This window comes from Microtus pennsylvanicus, chromosome 7 (assembly GCF_037038515.1).
Source record: "Microtus pennsylvanicus isolate mMicPen1 chromosome 7, mMicPen1.hap1, whole genome shotgun sequence".
NCBI classification, from domain to species: domain Eukaryota; kingdom Metazoa; phylum Chordata; class Mammalia; order Rodentia; family Cricetidae; genus Microtus; species Microtus pennsylvanicus.
The window spans coordinates 85,175,150-85,192,865 of record NC_134585.1 but is presented as its reverse complement, the minus strand read 5'-3'; the positions used below and the strand labels follow the sequence as shown (position 1 = coordinate 85,192,865).

At 42.3% G+C, this 17,716-nt stretch overlaps 1 protein-coding gene and 1 long non-coding RNA gene across 3 annotated transcripts in view; one reads left to right on the top strand and one right to left on the bottom strand.

Moving 5' to 3' along the window:
• Positions 1-10,788, bottom strand: part of LOC142854889 (uncharacterized) — a 27,649-nt gene extending 16,861 nt beyond the window's left edge. Inside the window, exon 1 of the long non-coding RNA XR_012911383.1 lies at positions 10,673-10,788. This is a non-coding gene — a long non-coding RNA (uncharacterized LOC142854889). The remainder of the gene's footprint in view (positions 1-10,672) is intronic.
• The window catches only part of Cxxc4 (CXXC finger protein 4), a 27,752-nt gene continuing 16,753 nt past the window's right edge, over positions 6,718-17,716 (top strand). Inside the window, exons 1-3 of one of the 2 annotated variants that reach the window (XM_075981290.1) lie at positions 6,718-6,979; positions 7,104-7,179; positions 9,683-10,989. In XM_075981290.1, the coding sequence (XP_075837405.1) occupies positions 9,940-10,989 (1,050 nt within the window). In that variant the 5' untranslated portion in view covers positions 6,718-6,979; positions 7,104-7,179; positions 9,683-9,939. The remainder of the gene's footprint in view (positions 6,980-7,103; positions 7,180-9,682; positions 10,990-17,716) is intronic. The other variant, XM_075981291.1, reaches the window with a different exon arrangement.

The following is a 17,716-nucleotide window of genomic DNA, read 5'->3' as shown; positions in this document are numbered from 1 at the left end:
ATTTTGGACTCTTGAAACTTGGTAAAGAAAGATGGGTGAGTCAATCAGGGCTTCCCCTGGAAAGCAGAATTGCTTGTTCTTTGTTAACATAGTGTGGCCCAGAGTTTGCAGGTATAAACATTTTGAAATATAAAAACATTCCAAAGGGAAAGCTATCTTGTCATCACATAACTCAACTGAGGCATGTTACAAACAGGAAAAAATAGCTGTGCTTCAAGCAAAGATACAAAATTTTAGCAGTGGACATAAATTGGGCTGGGACCAGTCCAATGGGTTCTGTTTCAAAGAATGGTTATTTCAATGAAAAATTGCATTTATATGACTATTAAATCTGTGTTCCAGTTTTAGTTATTATTTTTCACATTCCAAATTACAGATAGCCCCTATCCTAGCAGCAATAAATGAATACAACTGAAAATTTTATGCCGTTTACATTCTGTTTAAAGTTGGGATACACGATGGAATGTGCTTATACTGTTTTTAATACTAGTAAGTGTGGGCATGACTACTTTCACACTACTAACTAACTTAGGTTACTAGCCAGGCCATTTCTGGTCTCCATTAGTGTCCTTGTGGAAAGTAGACCCACAAGAACTAGTAGAACAAGGGACTGGATCTCAGCCTCCACTGCTCCATCTAGCCAGCACTGCTATGCAGGGACCAGGCCGTGCAAAAATACACAGACCTTAAGTTGCAATTCTAGGGCTTAGATGGACAGGTGTTAAAACAGTAAAGAGTAACAAAACTGCTGGTGAACTTGAGGCTCCATTATTAGAAGTGGGCCCAGGCACCATTTCCAGAAGGCAGCACACAGATATCCCAGTCTTTTACTCCTTGGTTCCAAACAAAAGATGTTTTGAGAACAAAATTCAAATTGTTGGCGGGCAATGTATGACTCTGACTGGAGAGGACTGTGATGTCTCCTCGACAGAAAGGACTCCTATTGCCTAGCCTCCTGATTCAGTGATATTTTCATCCAAGGCAAATTCCAAGAGGAAAAGACCACAATATGGAAGTGGACGTTTTAAAAGGGGGCAAGTGCAATATCATGCTGAAGACACAAAGAAAAGGAGTATAAACCTGAGAACTCTGAAAGGTGGGAGGCTGTATTTTCAGGTAGTTTGCTTCTATAGTACTGTTCTACTAAATAGCTTTACCACTTTGCTAACATTAATTAAGCCTCACAAACCCTGTGAGATAGGTAATTACTATAATTAAAGTGATATTTCAGACTGGTAAAATGAGACTTAAAATACCCAAGGTCAAAGGAAAACCGCAAGGCCTAGTTTAGCAGCTCAGTTATACATTCTTTCATCAGATGACTATAGCCTATAAACCACCCTGTTTGTTTTATGTCTTTTCCTCTCGGTATGCTTAGATTAAGATACAATGACAGGATAAGCAAATTTGATTATTGAGACATTAGACTGCAAGTTGATTAAGGAAGCTTGAAGATGATATGAAACAATATATAAAAGAATGATTCATATTTCATATATATTATATATACCATGTCGAATCCATTTCAATTAATCGCATTTTTTTAAATCGCTGAGTGCAACAAAGAATCAAGAAATCAAAACATGTAAACCTTTCTCCGCATTACACCACAGCATATAAAGGCTGTCATTACTTTGGAAAGAGAACACAGCAGACAGACAGAAGGAAGTCTTCTGGTTGCTATAACTACGGAATAGCAAAGGTCATCGCTGGAGTGGAGTGGGGATCCTGCTTGGATTGAATTTTAACAATTCAGTGATAGTATCTAGAATTCTTCCTCTCAATGGAGGGGAATAGAAATGTGATGTTTATTTTTTTTTAAGGATAATTGGAAATAAACAATGGAAACATCCAGTTTTAGAAAAAAAAGTGTTAAGACGAAAATATTTACAAACTTGGACTTTTGCAAATGAGGCGATCTAGGTTATAATAGAAGCCTAAAACTTCGAATCTAGGAGAAAAAAATAAATTCTACAGCAAACATTTTTATTAAAATAATTTTTCATTGGATTTAAAAATAGGGGAATCAAGATAGGGATGAAAAAGCCAGTCATAGTGGTACAAGCCATTCATCCCAGCACTGTGGAGGCAAAGGCAGGGAGATCTCTGAACGCAAGGCCAGCCTGGGCTACAGAGCGAGTTCCAGATAGAGAGACATTTAATGTCTGCACAGAAGTTACATAAAGCTCACCCCTTTCTCCTCAGTCACATAGAGCACTAGGAGACACAGACTCAGTCTCATTTGACTAAGAACCATGCGGCATCTCAGAGGGGCTGTTTTTTTTTTTTCCAGTGTTCTGCACACCCTGACGGACAACAGCAAGACAGGATCTGAGGGCACAAACTGATTCTGCTCCTGACAGGCTGCTGTCACACTGTGTGCCTGTTGACAGAAGAGGGCCAGGTGACAGATAAAGTCAGTTTATCATTGCAAATCTCCCCACCGTATTTCCATACCTGATGCTGCTTTATATTGTTGACCATTTGAAGAGAGCCCCCTTCAGAGATCACACAGCATCAAGTCTGAGGCCCATTTTCTAGGAAAAGGTTCAGGCCAGGGGGGTCTTGATATCTTCAGGCAAAAGAAAAGAGTGACCTCAGCAGACTGCTAATTTCAAGGTTGTTCTCACATCTGTCATTTTAGAAGTTGCTCACCATCCTTGAGAGTTTTCACAACCAACTGGTTTTTTTCCCTTTAAAACTAAATACATTGAAATAAACCTGAAAAGTTTTTCTATAACTCAGTGAGCAAAGCATCCCAAATATTTATGGCAAAGCACAAGGAAGAGCTCTTTTAATCCTCATCAAGCTAAGTGAGCCTGTGGTAAGATCAGCCTTCTGGAGACGTCCCCTTTTTAGGTTATTGTAGAAAGTATGAAGATTTTTGTGCTTGGGGATAATTTCTCCTGTGTTGCTATAAGCATCTTATAATTTTGTAGAAACAGGTAATTATATGACAGGAAGAAATGCCATAATAACTAAGTATTGAGCAAGACCAAACTTGGTCCCGTGAAGAACAATTCAACAAATGTAAGAGCAGGATAGCTCTTGCCATGCGTTTCTCTGGTGTACAAACTGTATATAAGAACATGTAAGTGTGCTTAGCTTGCTAATGGCAAGGTGTCCTACGCGACCTATGGAAAGTGGGCCTGAATAAGCAGCGTTCTCAGAGGGAGTAATGGAAGCTGACATCACCTAAAATGTATCTCTGTGCCATTTTAATTCTGATTTATGACACTTCCATTAATTATTACTGCTTTCTTTGTTGTTTAGTACATTTTCACTTGGGCAATCTAACTCTGTTTTATCTGTCCTTAGGTATTTAAAGAATCATAATTTGTTCCTAGTTGTCAAACTTTCCATAAAGCCATAGAGAAACTGTCTCTTACAGTGGTAACCTCAAAGGGCAGTAATTAGTAAAATAGCCCCCAGGAGGCAAAGGAATCTCAAGGTGAGATTCAGAGCTGTATAGTCCACAGTAACTTATTCTCTTCGCGAACTGTGGGTTGGGGGCTGCCAGTTGTCCATCAAGATGTTTTTCCCTTCCCCGTAATAAAATTACATCCAGGAAGTAGCCATTCAGGGATCTTTGCAGTCACATGTGGCAAGTTCCCAGTGTTTGGCAAGTACATGGTAGCTTGAGTAGTGTTCTATTCGACTTGAGGATCAGTCAGTCTCACCTCCTCTGTGCTCTTCTGCCAGCTCAGCACAGGAGAAACTGATGCTGGAGCCTCAGGACAGACAGAGATGGGGTTATGAGTCCATCAGAGCTGAGCAGGCTTCTAACCTGGAATGACCCTCAGAAGGACAAGCAATGTGTGTCTATGGTTTCCCACGGATATATTTGCGGGTTTATTTGTTATTACAGTTGTAACCACCTTTTCAGGGATTCTGCGATAATGACAGCGATATGGATCAAAGAAGCAAGCTAAAGATACAAATGACTTGCAGCTAGTTGGAAGTTGGGGCAAACATTGTGTAGCTCAGTCTTAAGTTTTAGCATTTCACGTAATTATAGATCCTGATGAGAATCAACTGAAAATTAAAAGAGGCAAGTAGTTTTCAAAATTCTGGCTTTTTTTTTTCTTGGAAGCAACAATACAGGGCATAGACTAGTGTTAAAGATTGTGGACATACAAGACCTAAAATCATATCAAAATAATGAGGTTAGAAACGAACAAGAAAGTTTCCTTGATTGCATCTGCTGAAACCTCCAGTCAGTCAGCTCCCTGGTAGAAAGGAGATGGACGCCATATTGAGTGAGGAGTATTGCTTATAATTTACCTTGTGTGTTCAGTTGATGTCATACTAGCCAAGGTCCTGCAATCATAATTAAATCTAAGATTCTGATATCTAGAGAGGGTCTGCTGATCAATTAATTATTGATCATGAAGCTCAGGCAGATGTTATAATCAAAAGACTTGGGAAAGAGACAGGATTTGGGAGAAATTCTAGCTTCGTGAGTTAATGTAATTTCTTGACTTTCTCTAGGGCTCCGTTTTCTTATTTTTAAAATGAAAATATGGGTATAAAATAAGATACTGCAAATTGCTTAACATGGTGCCTGGAACAGATAGGTCACCAATCGTAGATATCAATAGTAGCTTGAAACGTTAAACCGGTGCCTTAAGTATTTGAACCTTTGGAAGCTGGATGTGGTGGTACACACCTATATTATTAGTACTCATTAGGCAAAGGTACATTTAAGGCAACTCTGATGTACACAGCAAGGACTTGTCTCAACAGAAAGAAGCAAACCCTATCTATATATCCATATATTTGAAGAGATGCTTAGGAATCTTTGTAGATATATTTACTCATTAAAGGTTGGCTGTAGTTGGTTGATAGATTGCATATGATGCTCGGCTCAAAAACAAAAGAAACAAAAACAAACAAACATTGAATGGAAATTCCCTCTCTTGACTATGTTAAGCATTTACACGAATGTGGTAATGTCTCATTAATTATCCAATTACTCTGTCTGAAGAGGACATAACTATTTATAAGCAAACTTAGCCTATGTCTAAAAACACGACAAACACGCACAGAGTCACAAACATATCTGCCTCTACTTCAGCCACCGCTGCCTCTTGAAAGGACCCCCTTGAGCGCGTAGCCAGCCTTCTCATTATCTTATCCACTCTCCACAGCGTGCACACCACCAAATCTTGACAAGGTCAAGGTAAATCTTTTGAAAACTCAAATACAGAGTGGTCTATGCTGTCCGCTAGCAATTTGTTCTCACAAAACAAGTAACTCGTCCTTGTCTTCTTTCCCTGAAGCCACACTACTAGGTTTATTATACAATATAGTTTTTATTTTTGTTTCAGTGTGTAACATTTCTCTGCCTTACAGCAAGCTTAATCTGATTTCTTTTTCCTTTTTAAAAACTCATTTAGAGTCAGATGTTGTGGTGCACACCCTTAATCCTGGCACTCTGGAGACTTGAGTCAGGATAACTGCCAATGAGGGACCTAGGCGAGCCTGGGCAATATATAGTAAATATATATAGTAAATTCCAGAAACACCAGGTCAGTGTGAGGTCCCTTCTCAGTGTCCCATCTAAGTGGGTATAAGGGGAAGAGAAAGGAACATATTTAAAAGGACTCAAATTTTACATCCTTTTTTTTAATGCCTGTTTTTCCAGTGTGTATGTAGTTGAATAGACAGAGAGCATGTGTCCAGGTTATCTCATTTTCTTTGAGGCAATAGTGAAGACGTTAATTCATAACTGCATTTCTATGAGTTTCATTTATATGTGATGTGTGCTAAATATTTATTTATCTTTCAGTTTGAAGTATTTTCCCCAGGTGATGAGAAGTAAAATGTTCATCTCATTAATATTAGTTAAAATAGATCATTTCGATATAAAATAAAGTTTGGAATTCAAATTAGGGAGGTGGGATAGACATTTGACTCCTTGGAACTACCAGATGAAATAGTAGTGGGGGAGGGGAAGCCTTATGGGGCAGGGAGCCCGGACCCAGACGCAGTGGGAATGGAAGATGGAGAGGGAGAAGAGAGAAAGGCAGCCTCAGACTGAGATCGGTCAAGCTTCAAATCATTTCTTTCTTTTTAGCAATCTGGCAAAATAACATTGCAAGGATTCGAACCACCAGAACATCCGTCCTTTTCTCCCTTCCTAAAAAAAAAAAAAAAAAAAAAAAAATCGATAATGATTCTCTTTAAAGTCTCTCCCTGCCACTCCAGGAAGTGCATTTAAAAGCACGCGACCGGGGATGCGAAACTGAGCTTCCCTGCACCAGGGAGGACCTCCCCTCTGTGTCTGGCATGGCTCTTCCCAGCTCAGCCAGGGAACCCAGACAAGTTTATTTACACACCCCCCCGCCCAGCGTGCACAAACACACCCGCAGAGAGCGAGGGCGCGAGGGGCGGGAACGCCCTCTTTTCCATCCCTTCCAAACAATTATCTGCCAGAGGAAAAAAAAAAGCAAATCCTCCGCCGCGCCGGGTGCTGGCGGGCGGGCCGGGAAACGTGGCCGCGCCGGCGAGCTGGGGATTTGTGAAAAGGAGCGCTGGCCCGCGTGCGCCTCTTGTTCCCCGTGTAATTTGCAGCCAATCATCGGGAGGTGTCCGCGGCCTGCGTCCTGCTCACCTCGGCGCCGCGGCCCGCCCCCGCCCCCGGCTCCGCACCGCCTCCCTCGCCTTTCTCTGCGATCCCCTCCCCCAGCCACCGCACACACGCACACACACAAACACAGCGAGGGGGGGGAGGGTGAGAAAGAGAGAGAGGGAGAGAGACTCCCCGGCTCCCTCCCTCCCTCGCACACAGCGACTGGAGACGGACCCGGAGCAACGCGCTGGGAAGAGCAGAGACCACCGACAACAGCCCCGCGCTCTCCCACACACGCTCACACTCGGTGCTTTCCTCTCCACCCCCACCTCCTCCTCCTTCCACCCCCTCCACTAACACCATCTCCTCCTCCTCTCTGCAACAAGAAAAAAAAGCCATTTACAGGTATTTTTTTTCATCCGCATATTTATTTACCCCACCCCCCCATTCCCAACAGTTTGTTTACAAGTATTAAAGTTGTAATTGGGAGCTGCCAAGACACATCTGGATTTGTGTTTCTTTGTGTTAGGGGGTGATGTGCAACTAATTAAAGGCAGACTGGCAGCGTCTGCAAATTCTAAGGCTCCCCAAATAAAAAGAGACTGGTAAGTGATTGTTCTTTCTTTTCCTCTGGCTTTTCCCCCATCTCTCTTTCTCTCTTAAATGTTTGCTGTCCGGTGGGATTGTAAAAGTAGATTAATGCTGGACTTCAGCAATAAAAACCCGTGACTGTATTAATTAATTAATTAATTTGCACCCGCCCCTCCTCCTGAATGTTAAATATGACCTTTGATCTCCGTGTCTCTGGTAGACCAGACATACAGTCTTAGCCATGTACAGTCACATTGTTCAGGGGCAAAGCAGGATCATGAAGTATGGATGTTTAATTTAGCTTTAGGATTAGAACTATAGTTATTGGTGTGTGTTTTATTTTGTTGCTAAATAAAAGCCAAACAATAGCTGTGGCTTAGATACCTTTTTCATGCTCCAGGGATGCATTGATTAAACAATAATGACCTGGATACTAGGAACAATCATTTTCTACAGTTTCTGGTGGCATTGAACCTAGAGGTGGGAAGGGGGGAGGTGGTGGCAATCAGAAAAGCAAGGAGAGCTTGTTTGGAAACACCATACTAAGACTCTGAAAGGGGATATTAAATTCTTTCTTCATTTGGAACAAGGTCAAAAGACTAACATGTTAAATTTCCCCTCTGCTCAGTGTGAGGATGCCTATTGCATGGTTGGTATAACTAGTTTCTAGTGAGTGGCAGTTATTATGGTTTTGCATTTTCAATGTGATTCACAGAAACTGAAGTTGTACGCATATTCTTGCTGTGTCTTCCCCCAAACCCTTGCAAGTATCAAGAATATTTAGCCAGGAGGATTTGGAGGCACCTTTGTATTGTCATCAGACCTCTGAAGGAAGCAGTATTCCCTCTTGTGAAACCACAGAGGTGGTTCCTGAGTGATTAGGGACTTGCTGTGATTGAAGGATGCCTGCTAGCTTCTAATCCAGCCTAGGGGAGGTTCCTTATCTTGATTTACTTTGCCTAATAGGGATTTGTTTACAGGAACCCATTTTTTTTAGGGTGCCTCATCAGTCGGTCTTGAAGTTTTCACACTTGGAGTTTGGACATAAATGGTTCACTAATCTAATTATAAACGTAATTGCTATAATTGATATGCATTTGAAACTCTGAAAATTTCAGACAGACACTACTAGGCCTTCAGCTAAATTCCTGAACTCCACCTTCTAGCCCAATCTATAGGTTTCAGAAGATGCCAGAGAAAGGTACTCTGGCAAAAAGAAAAAAAAAGGGGGGGGGGGAGGACAAAGAAACTGGTGGTTTGTTTTCTTTTTTCAGGTGAATATACATTTTACATCTCTGCTTTAATTCTTAAATGGCTGCGGGATATCTCTCCTCCTTAATTAGCAACCAAAATACATCTTCCCAAAGCTTAATGATGGCCTGTAAGCAGAGAGAAATGCAAATACCCAGTTTACATTGAACTTTCCTCATAGGAAAAAAAATAGTAAAAGGAGGGAAAAAAATCATCTTACTGGTTCTTTGGGTAAACACCACCTGAAGGGAATCTCCTTCCCTTTCACTCTATGCAAAAATCAGTGTTGGTGAAAGATTATTTTGCGTCCCTTGCCTTCCTCTTTTCTTGGGAAGAGACAGCAATCTCCCTTAGAAATGATTGGGGGTATTCTTACAGGGGCAGCAGACACTTAGTTCTGAGCCTGTGACATTGCTTGCATTTGAGACCTCTCTCTCTCTATTCCATCTTTCTTTTTCTCCTTTCTTTTAAACAAGTAATACACCACCCTCTTGCGCCTGCCAAGCCCCACCACCAAATGGCTTGTACAATTGAGACCTGTCCTTGGTCCATTGAATTAAGACCCTAACAGAGCCAGCTGTGCTGGGATTCAAACTAATGACCACAGCCACAGAAGGACACTGTGGCAGCTGGTAGTTCCCCCCCCCCCCCCTCCCAGGCCTCTTTAGTTCAGATTGTATGTGGGCAGCCTTGTAGCTCTCAGTTGTATTGTGTTTGCTTACAGTTTATGCTCGGATGTATTGTAGAGTTTCTCAGTACTTCATTTGCTAATTTCCTGTGCGTTTTCCTCATAGGGCCATTGCTGTTTTCTACTTTACAGCATTTGCATGCCCAGGCAGCACTTGTTCACACATTTCATAATGTTTAAATGCCCTCTGCTTATAGGTAGTATCGCCCGCCCTCCCACCCCTGATTTGCATGTCTTTAGCACTCCAATTGCCCTTTTCCCTCGGCGTTTGTCACCCCTGTCTTTCCTCTTTCCCTGGGTACTCTAGCTATTAATACATTTTTTCTCAGGAGGGTTACAAGAATAGGGGGTGGGGGGAGGAGCTGTGTGGCGTGCTTTGGGGAGGGAGGGAACAGGGGTTGGGAGTGTTAGGGGGTGTGTGTGGGGGGTCACGTCTTGGTGATTGTTATGCAAACGACCCGACTTGAGAACGTGGGAGCTCTCTGTGGTGTCTGCAGTGGGCTAGCGAGGGTGGCTGTTTATTTATATTTAATTTTTTCTCCTCGTGCAGCTCGTTGGAATGACTTTCTTTATTTTAGTTGTAACAGTTGGAGGATAATGCAAAGGAAGACGCTGCCTGGAAATTCACCGTCTGTGGACATGCGCCCCAGAGAGGACTAAAGCAGCCCTCACCTTGCTCTCCCCACCCGGATTCCCCTTTCCTGCCCGGCCCGGCCGGTACCCCGACCCCACCATCACCCGCTTCCCTCCCCCCCACCTCTCCCCCTTTCCCACCCAGGTGTCGGACCAGGCGGTCCCCACTTCCACCCTGCACCCCTTCTTCCCCCCCTGCACCATGAACACCAATGTCTGCGTGGAGCCCGGGCCGAGCCCGGAGGCCCCGGGCTTGCCCAAGGAAAGCCACCTGCCCGAGGGGGCCCTGAACAGCCTTGTGGATTACAACTCGGAGATGGAGCGTTACCGCTCCTTTGCCACCTCGTTCTACAAGACCAACGGGGGCGCCTTCCCGCAGGCTGCCAAGATCGCGCGCATCACCACCCCCATCTTCCCCAGCAGCGCCGCCGCCGCTGCGGCCGCCGCGCGCATCGGCATGTCCCCGTGGAACTGCGACAACGCGGCCACCGCCGCCGCCACCGCGATGCTCTGGGGCAGCGGAGGCGGCGGCGGGGGCGGCGGGGGCGGGGGTGGGGGCGGCGGGGCCGGCAGGAAATCCTCCTCGGCCGCCGCCTCCTCCTCCGCCTCCTCCTCGGCGATCCTCCCCACCGCCGGCGGTGGCGGCGGCGGCGGTGGCGGCGGCGGTGGCGGCGGCGGCGGCGGCGGCGGCAGGACCAGCATGCACCACCGGAACGACTCCCAGCGGCTGGGGAAGGCTGGCTGTCCGCCAGAGCCGTCGTTGCAAATGGCAAATACTAATTTCCTCTCCACCTTATCCCCCGAACACTGCAGACCTTTGGCGGGGGAATGCATGAACAAGCTCAAATGCGGCGCTGCTGAAGCAGAGATAATGAATCTCCCCGAGCGGGTGGGGACTTTTTCCGCTATCCCGGCTTTAGGGGGCATCTCATTACCTCCAGGGGTCATCGTCATGACAGCCCTTCACTCCCCCGCAGCAGCCTCAGCAGCCGTCACAGACAGTGCGTTTCAAATTGCCAATCTGGCAGACTGCCCGCAGAATCATTCCTCCTCCTCCTCGTCCTCCTCGGGGGGAGCTGGCGGAGCCAACCCGGCCAAGAAGAAGAGGAAAAGGTGTGGGGTCTGCGTGCCCTGCAAGAGGCTCATCAACTGTGGCGTCTGCAGCAGTTGCAGGAACCGCAAAACGGGACACCAGATCTGCAAATTTAGAAAATGTGAAGAGCTAAAGAAAAAACCTGGCACTTCGCTAGAGGTCAGAGGAGATGATTTCTTGTTTCCCAGTCTTGCCCCCTCCCTCCTCACCCCCTTCTCCTCTCCCCCACAGGGTTTCTTGTCTGGCTTCAAGACGCAGCACGCCCTTTTCTGAAGCTTCTTGCAGGTTGTAACACACTGTCATAGGTGGTTTGCAGAGGGCATGGCCTCTACACCACCCTCCCAGCTGCACCTCACCCGGAACCACCTTTCTGCTAGAGGGTGCCCCTCCTTTCTTATCTCTGGAAAAAAAGCAATTGGTCTAGGAAACCCAAGTTTTACATTTGAGTATGGTTAATATTTTTCCCTTGCTGGTTTAAACTGTGCTCTCAGGAAAACCCACAACAAATGGCTCAGCCCCCAAAATTGAACATATCCATCATAAATATATATACGGCTAAAAAAAATCACTCACCAGAGACCCAGTTCTAACACTACACATGTGGTACACAACCTACATTATACACATACATGTGTGCATATACCATCTATCATATATATGTGTGTGTGCTGCAATGCCTGGACTCAAAGGGTTTGTTTGTTTTTTTTAATTCTCTTCTAGAATAATTTTTCTCCTTAGCACGATAGAATGTTTTCGTTTGTTTTATTTTTTGCCTTCTTGATATATTTTTAAGCAAGCGTAAATCTTATAGAGAGCTGATAGTCACCAGCCATTTCGAAATGTTACTTTGAGTAAAGCAGAAGTTATTAACTATTGTGTTTAATAGGCGTTTGATTTTTAAAATATTTTATGCAGTTCCAGAAAAACTCTGTTGTTTTTCTTTTCCTTTTTTTTTTGTCGTGGGTGTTATTGTTGTTTTATTTTTTACATTTCCCTGGGGTTCTATATCTAACAAAGTAATCTATATTGTGGTTGCAAAATTTACTCTGAACATAGAGAGGTTTTGGTTGATACCATATATAGTAAAAAAAATAGTTTACTTTTCCTATAGGTTCTTAAAACAGACATCAGTCGCTAAAGTAATGCTAAAGTTAGGCTTTTAATTACATCCCTAATTAAGATGGATGGAGGTGATGAACATTTTGTTTGATGTCCTAATCAAAACACAAAACGAAGAAATACAGAGTTACAAGTATATTGTTTTGGTGCCATATTAAGAAGGAAATATGGACAGGCAAGGAAATGTGGACAGGCAGCCACAGTCTATGATGAAATAGAGTAAGGTTAGCTCCTTGTGCACGTGGGAGACTGGGTGATCCATTTAGCGTTTGGAAGGTACTGTGAACAGAGCACAGGTCGAGAGTGGCTGTCACATCTGTCCTGAGGAATACTTGCACATTCTTTTAAATATTAGGAACATGGTATAGGGATGTTTTCTTTGAATCATTGAGGATTGAAGTTCCAATGAATAAAGGAAAAAGTGAAAGATCTTGCTTCTGGTTTGACTACGAAGAAGATGGGTCATCTTGCTTTGCTGGGTACAAACCAAGGTTAAGGGACTGGGATTCCCAGAGTCAGAGAGAGCATCATGGCCTGCAGTTGCACCACAATACTGAGTGTATTTCCCTCTAGGAAGAAACCATGTTTTCTTGGGAACTTTAATTTCACCACAGGGTGTTTCATTGTTCTTCCTCTGGGTAACTCTGGTCAAGCAAAATAACAGCAGCCACAGTGCAGGCTCATGCCTTTTCTCAGATGGCAAAAATTAACTCTTGAACTCTTTTCTGGGGGAGTTAATGTACGATGACTTCCCTAGGTCTGTAAGACCATGGAAAATTAACAGTGATCTTACATTGTGGTTTCCTGCAAATGCCAGTGAATAGGTCTGTGTGGGTTCTGCTTTCTCTCTGAAAAGTAGTATGTAGTGTTATAGTTCTGGCATTGGTAGGCCTCAGCCTTAGCTACAGTCACTGTACCATCCTGTACACCGCTGTAGGGAATGCAGTGGAGAGGACCACTGAGTAATTCTGACTTATTTAGTTAGTGACCACACCAGAGGAGTTTGCTATGAGAAAGATCTCTCTCTCTCTCTCTCTCTCTCTCTCTCTCTCTCTCTCTCTCTCTCGTTTCCCACAAACTTTAATTTTCCTCCATGATTCCAGACATCACAGAATCATTTTTTTTTTCACAGAATCATTTTTACCTTTGAAAATGAGCACTCACAGTAGTTGTGTGGTCCCTCAGAAGGTAGGGAGAGCTGGAGAGAGAATGCCCACTTCCCTCTACAGATGTTTTCCTGACTGAGGGTTCCTTCCTACCAGAGCATGGGCTGTGGTTCAAGGCCATGTTCATTAATGGAATACTGGGCAGAACGAAAGAAAAAAGTTTTCAAAGTCGCCTGAGTGTTTACCCGGATCATAAGGTAATACAGTGTGATTGCCTCAAACCCATATGCAACCTCAAGCTACAGTTTGTAGGAAGCTTCCAGGGCAGAACTTGAGTGGCTGAACCCAAGATGGAAAATCCCCTGCCGAACTGGTTTCCTGTCTCTAATCTGATCCGTTATCATCTCAGGAGATGTTTTTGAGGAGGGATGAACTTCTGTTTGAAGTCCTGGACCTGGAACTTAGTCATAAACTTAGTAGCTAATGCTTGTGGCTTTAATTTATGGACACTTGTAGAGTTAAGATCGACATACTGAACACAGCTCAGCTTCTTACTCAGCACTCCAAGCCTGTGTGCTGTCCTTCTTCTCTTTGAGCTGTTCTTATCTCAGACACTGAAAGCATAGTGAGGTTGCTTTCGGGCTGTGTCAAACAAGTTGAAGAAAGATTCACATGGATGTGCTGGGATTTGAGCCCACATTTTCTTAAGCCCCCCTTCCCTAGCCTTCCTTTAAACATGACCTATCCCTGCTTAGTCCCATTTTAAGAGTGACTTTTGTTTATAAAAACCACTGCTTGTTGACATTCAGGATGGTAGTACCCATTTAATAGTGCTTGATGTTTTGTGGCCTGCGGATTTGCATATGTCACTGCTCGTTCATCAATCATTATATTAACAAATAGCCACTAATTGTTGAAAGCAGTTGATACAAATGTGTTGTGCTCCTGTGGGACAAAATTTATTTTAAAAAATGTATGTCCTTAATTAATAGTAAGTTCCTAGATGTATTTAAAATTTTACCATGTAGGCGATTACTAGATATTAAGTTAATACTTTATCTTGCAAAGGTGCACAGACAACAGTTATTTTTCTGATACAAAGAATTAACTTTTTAAAAAATATCCCAATCTAATGTAACTCAGGGGATAAAGTTGTCCCATGGGCAAGCCAGGCCTCTTAGTCTCTGAACATTGTTCAGGTGACATGATTGATCTCTGTGGGACAGCATTAGAGACCACACAGATCTGGTTTCTCTCCCATTAGTTGATTTATGGAATTACATTAGTGAAGCTGTGCCTCTGGGGGTTGCCCTGCCCCCACTCCTGCTGCCACTTTATAGAGAAGAGGTTGAAACACTGGAAAATCAGGGGCAAGGGTGTTTGTTTATTTTCCTTTCTTTCTCTTTTCTCCCATTAAAAAAAAAGTGTGTTGGTGTACAGAACCACAATAATGTTTCTAGAAGCTAGCTCGAGATGCTAAGGGATTTGATGACAAACACCCTGATATTATCTAATAAAGCTAAATAACTTTATTTAGAACAGTGTTCCAGAAGGGGAGAGACATACTAGATACGATTTTAAGTTCTAAGGGCCTCAACCAATGGCAGTTGTGACATTCTGGACAAAACACAGCTGTAATTTGTGCAGAGTGATGGCACCTTCCTGCTAAGGAAATTCATTTGTAGCCCACATCTAAAGTAGGTGTGTCACTCCAGTTGAGAGACGTAGAGCAGGGGAAATCAGCAAATACCATTTCATAAAGTTTTGAACTTAAGCGGGTTTTTAAATACATAGATATGCCTAGATAAAACATTAACCCTTCATATTTTAAATTGAAACATTTTTCAGTTTGTGACCTCATGTAATAATTTCAAAATGAGGTTTCAGTTAAGAATTAAAAGATGCTAGTAGGAAATATTTTTAATACAAAGATGCAATATACATTGGCTATAGGAGGGAAAATGAAAAAGTTTCAATAAAATCCAGATAAGATGACAAATGTTTTTTTTGTTACATTAGAATGTAACAATCAGATATTCTATGGAGAAGATCCAAAATCGATGAATGATAGGACAATAGCTCAGAAAAGTTCAGTTTTGATCAAAGCCACAAGATACCTTTATCATGACGGCACTGAACTACCCGGTGGACTTCTCTGTCCATTACTACATTCCGAAGGAGTTTCAGACTGTTTTTATGTTTTGGGTACAAAAGAGCTCTTTTTGTACATAGTAAATTTGTACAACTTTCTGTCGGTTAAAAATAGTTGCTTATGAAAATGGGATTGTATTGCTTCCTAAATGAAACTAATACTCTGATCCATCTAAACAGTATGGAGGAATCTAAGCAGTATTTTATGTGGTAATTAGAAGTAGTGAAGAAGGATGGGGAAAAAGCCATTTATAGACTGTGCTGTACAGAGAATATATTTTGAAACTTAGACATCATCAAACAAAAAATAAACATTCAGAAAAACAATGAGAAAAACTTTAAATAAAATTGAACTTTAGGCTTCGCCCTGATCACAGAAAGCTATTTGATGACGAAGGGAATGTTTATTAGTGAGGAAGGAGACAAAGGTGACTTGACTTGGGAAGTTTTAATGACTTGGTTATTGAATCGCTCTTCTGTGCACCACCTGCTTTTATTTTGGATGGTGTGGCGGAGATTCTCACAGTCCAGACTCACAGAGCGGTGTAGAACGATTTGGGCAAGTGATCTGTGAGACTGAATGTTTAAAAATTCTGCAGAAAGTAGATGTCCGCCATGGTTTCTCTGAGTGGAACATTGTTTACCATTGGAAACAGGAGACAGGAGTTTTTGCTCTGAGCCCTGAAATCTTGTTGGGATGTTCATTTTGGATACAAAGTTAAAGATTTATGTATTTTAATATTTCCCAGGAATAGGCGCAAATGTGTTTTTTTCTTTTTATTGATTTTTATTGAGCTCTACATATTTCTCAGCTCCCCTCCCTGCCTCTCTCCTCCCCCTTAATCCTCTCCCTAGGTCCCCAAGCTTTTTAGTACTTGCAGGTTCTCTTAAAATCTATTACTCTGAATATATAGTTCACCTTTACCAGAAAACAATTCACTTTAATTTTGTATTGAAAAACTTTAATAGGATGGTGTCCTATTCAGGACATTTCACACAAGCAGGGTATGTTCCAATTTCTTAAACTAAACAGAATACTAAATTTTTTTTATAAAGTAATAGGTTACAGTGAAGATTATTTAAATATATTTTTCTCCAATGAATCGGTTAAATTATGAAAGCGGAAATGAGCTCAAAATACTTTGTGTAGGCTAGTGATTGGTCGTGTGGTTTTCAGCCATTGCAGAGGATATTACGTGATTTGAAGGGAGGAAACAAAACAGTCTGGAAATTAGTTTTTATAAGAACATCTTTTCAAGAGTTTCTTTAGGTAGACCTGTAAGTGCTGTGGGTATGTGTGTGCATATTTTGTTCCTTCAGTTCCGCTTCAGTGTTTATGCCTGTCTTAGGCTTATTATTTGACATGGCCCTGGTATCCTTGGCAGTTTCAAGATACCTGTGGAGGGGAGCAGCGGTGATTTTATCCAGGTCATCTCTTGTTCCCTCACCTGCAGAGACACCTGTCTAGAAACTGAACTATCATGCAGGGCAACTGAAAAGCCTCCCTCCGTTTGGCATTATGGTTTCTGTTTCCTCTTGAGTGATGATCCTGCATCGTACGTCCGATGTGACCGCCCTTTAATAATGCCGAGGACTCATCCTGCAGGACTCAAGAGGATCCTAGTAGGCTTGTTAACTTCTTCTTTAAAGCATTATAAGGATTTTTTTTTCCTCTGTGAAACTTATAGACTGTGTCTTAGTTTCTTTTAGGAACTTGAGAATACATAAATAGGTAGAGAATCAAGCCTCCTGGCTCCCCTCTCCTCCTGGCTCCCCTCTCCTCCTGGCTCCCCTTTCCACTTTTTTTTTCAGTATTCATCTCTACTGTTTCAATGCAATTTGTTTTGCTAACGGTAAAAGTTATTTTTTTCTAATCACTGTGTATTTTTATATAAAATCAGATATAAATTATATTCAGGGAAATATAATACTAGTTTACTGGCTTTTCAATTTTTTTGTAGTTAAAAAATATTGGGGCCACATTGTCACATAGAGAAGCTGTAAAAAGTGCTTCTAGTCTCAAGCAACTTATTAAATGAACAATGATTAAGTACATTACACAGCTTCATTGAGGGAGTTATTCTAGATGTCTGTTAATGCAAGGGAATCAATGTAAGGAAAGGGTTAAATGCTTCCTACAAATGCCAGTTAGCTAGAGAACACATTTAGTGCTGAAAAGTTGAGATGTATATATTAGTTACACTACTATAAGAAGAAGGTCCAGGCATGCATTTAGTATACACGTCAGATAAGTAAATATGATTTGGAAATTAAGAAGTCGAGTGATCACATATACGTGGGGTTTTTGTTGTTTTTTGCTTTTTGGTAATTGTTCCCACACACCCCATAGAAGAGTTTTGTGAGATGGTGAGATGGTGGCTTTTTTTAAGCACTGATATAGGAAAGCTAGTGTTCCTACAAGGAAAAAGTGAGAGCCCCTAAAAGAAGTAGAATTCCAACCAATGACTTTTTTTTAAGAAACTTTAAAAAAAAATCAAAAGAGGATGCCA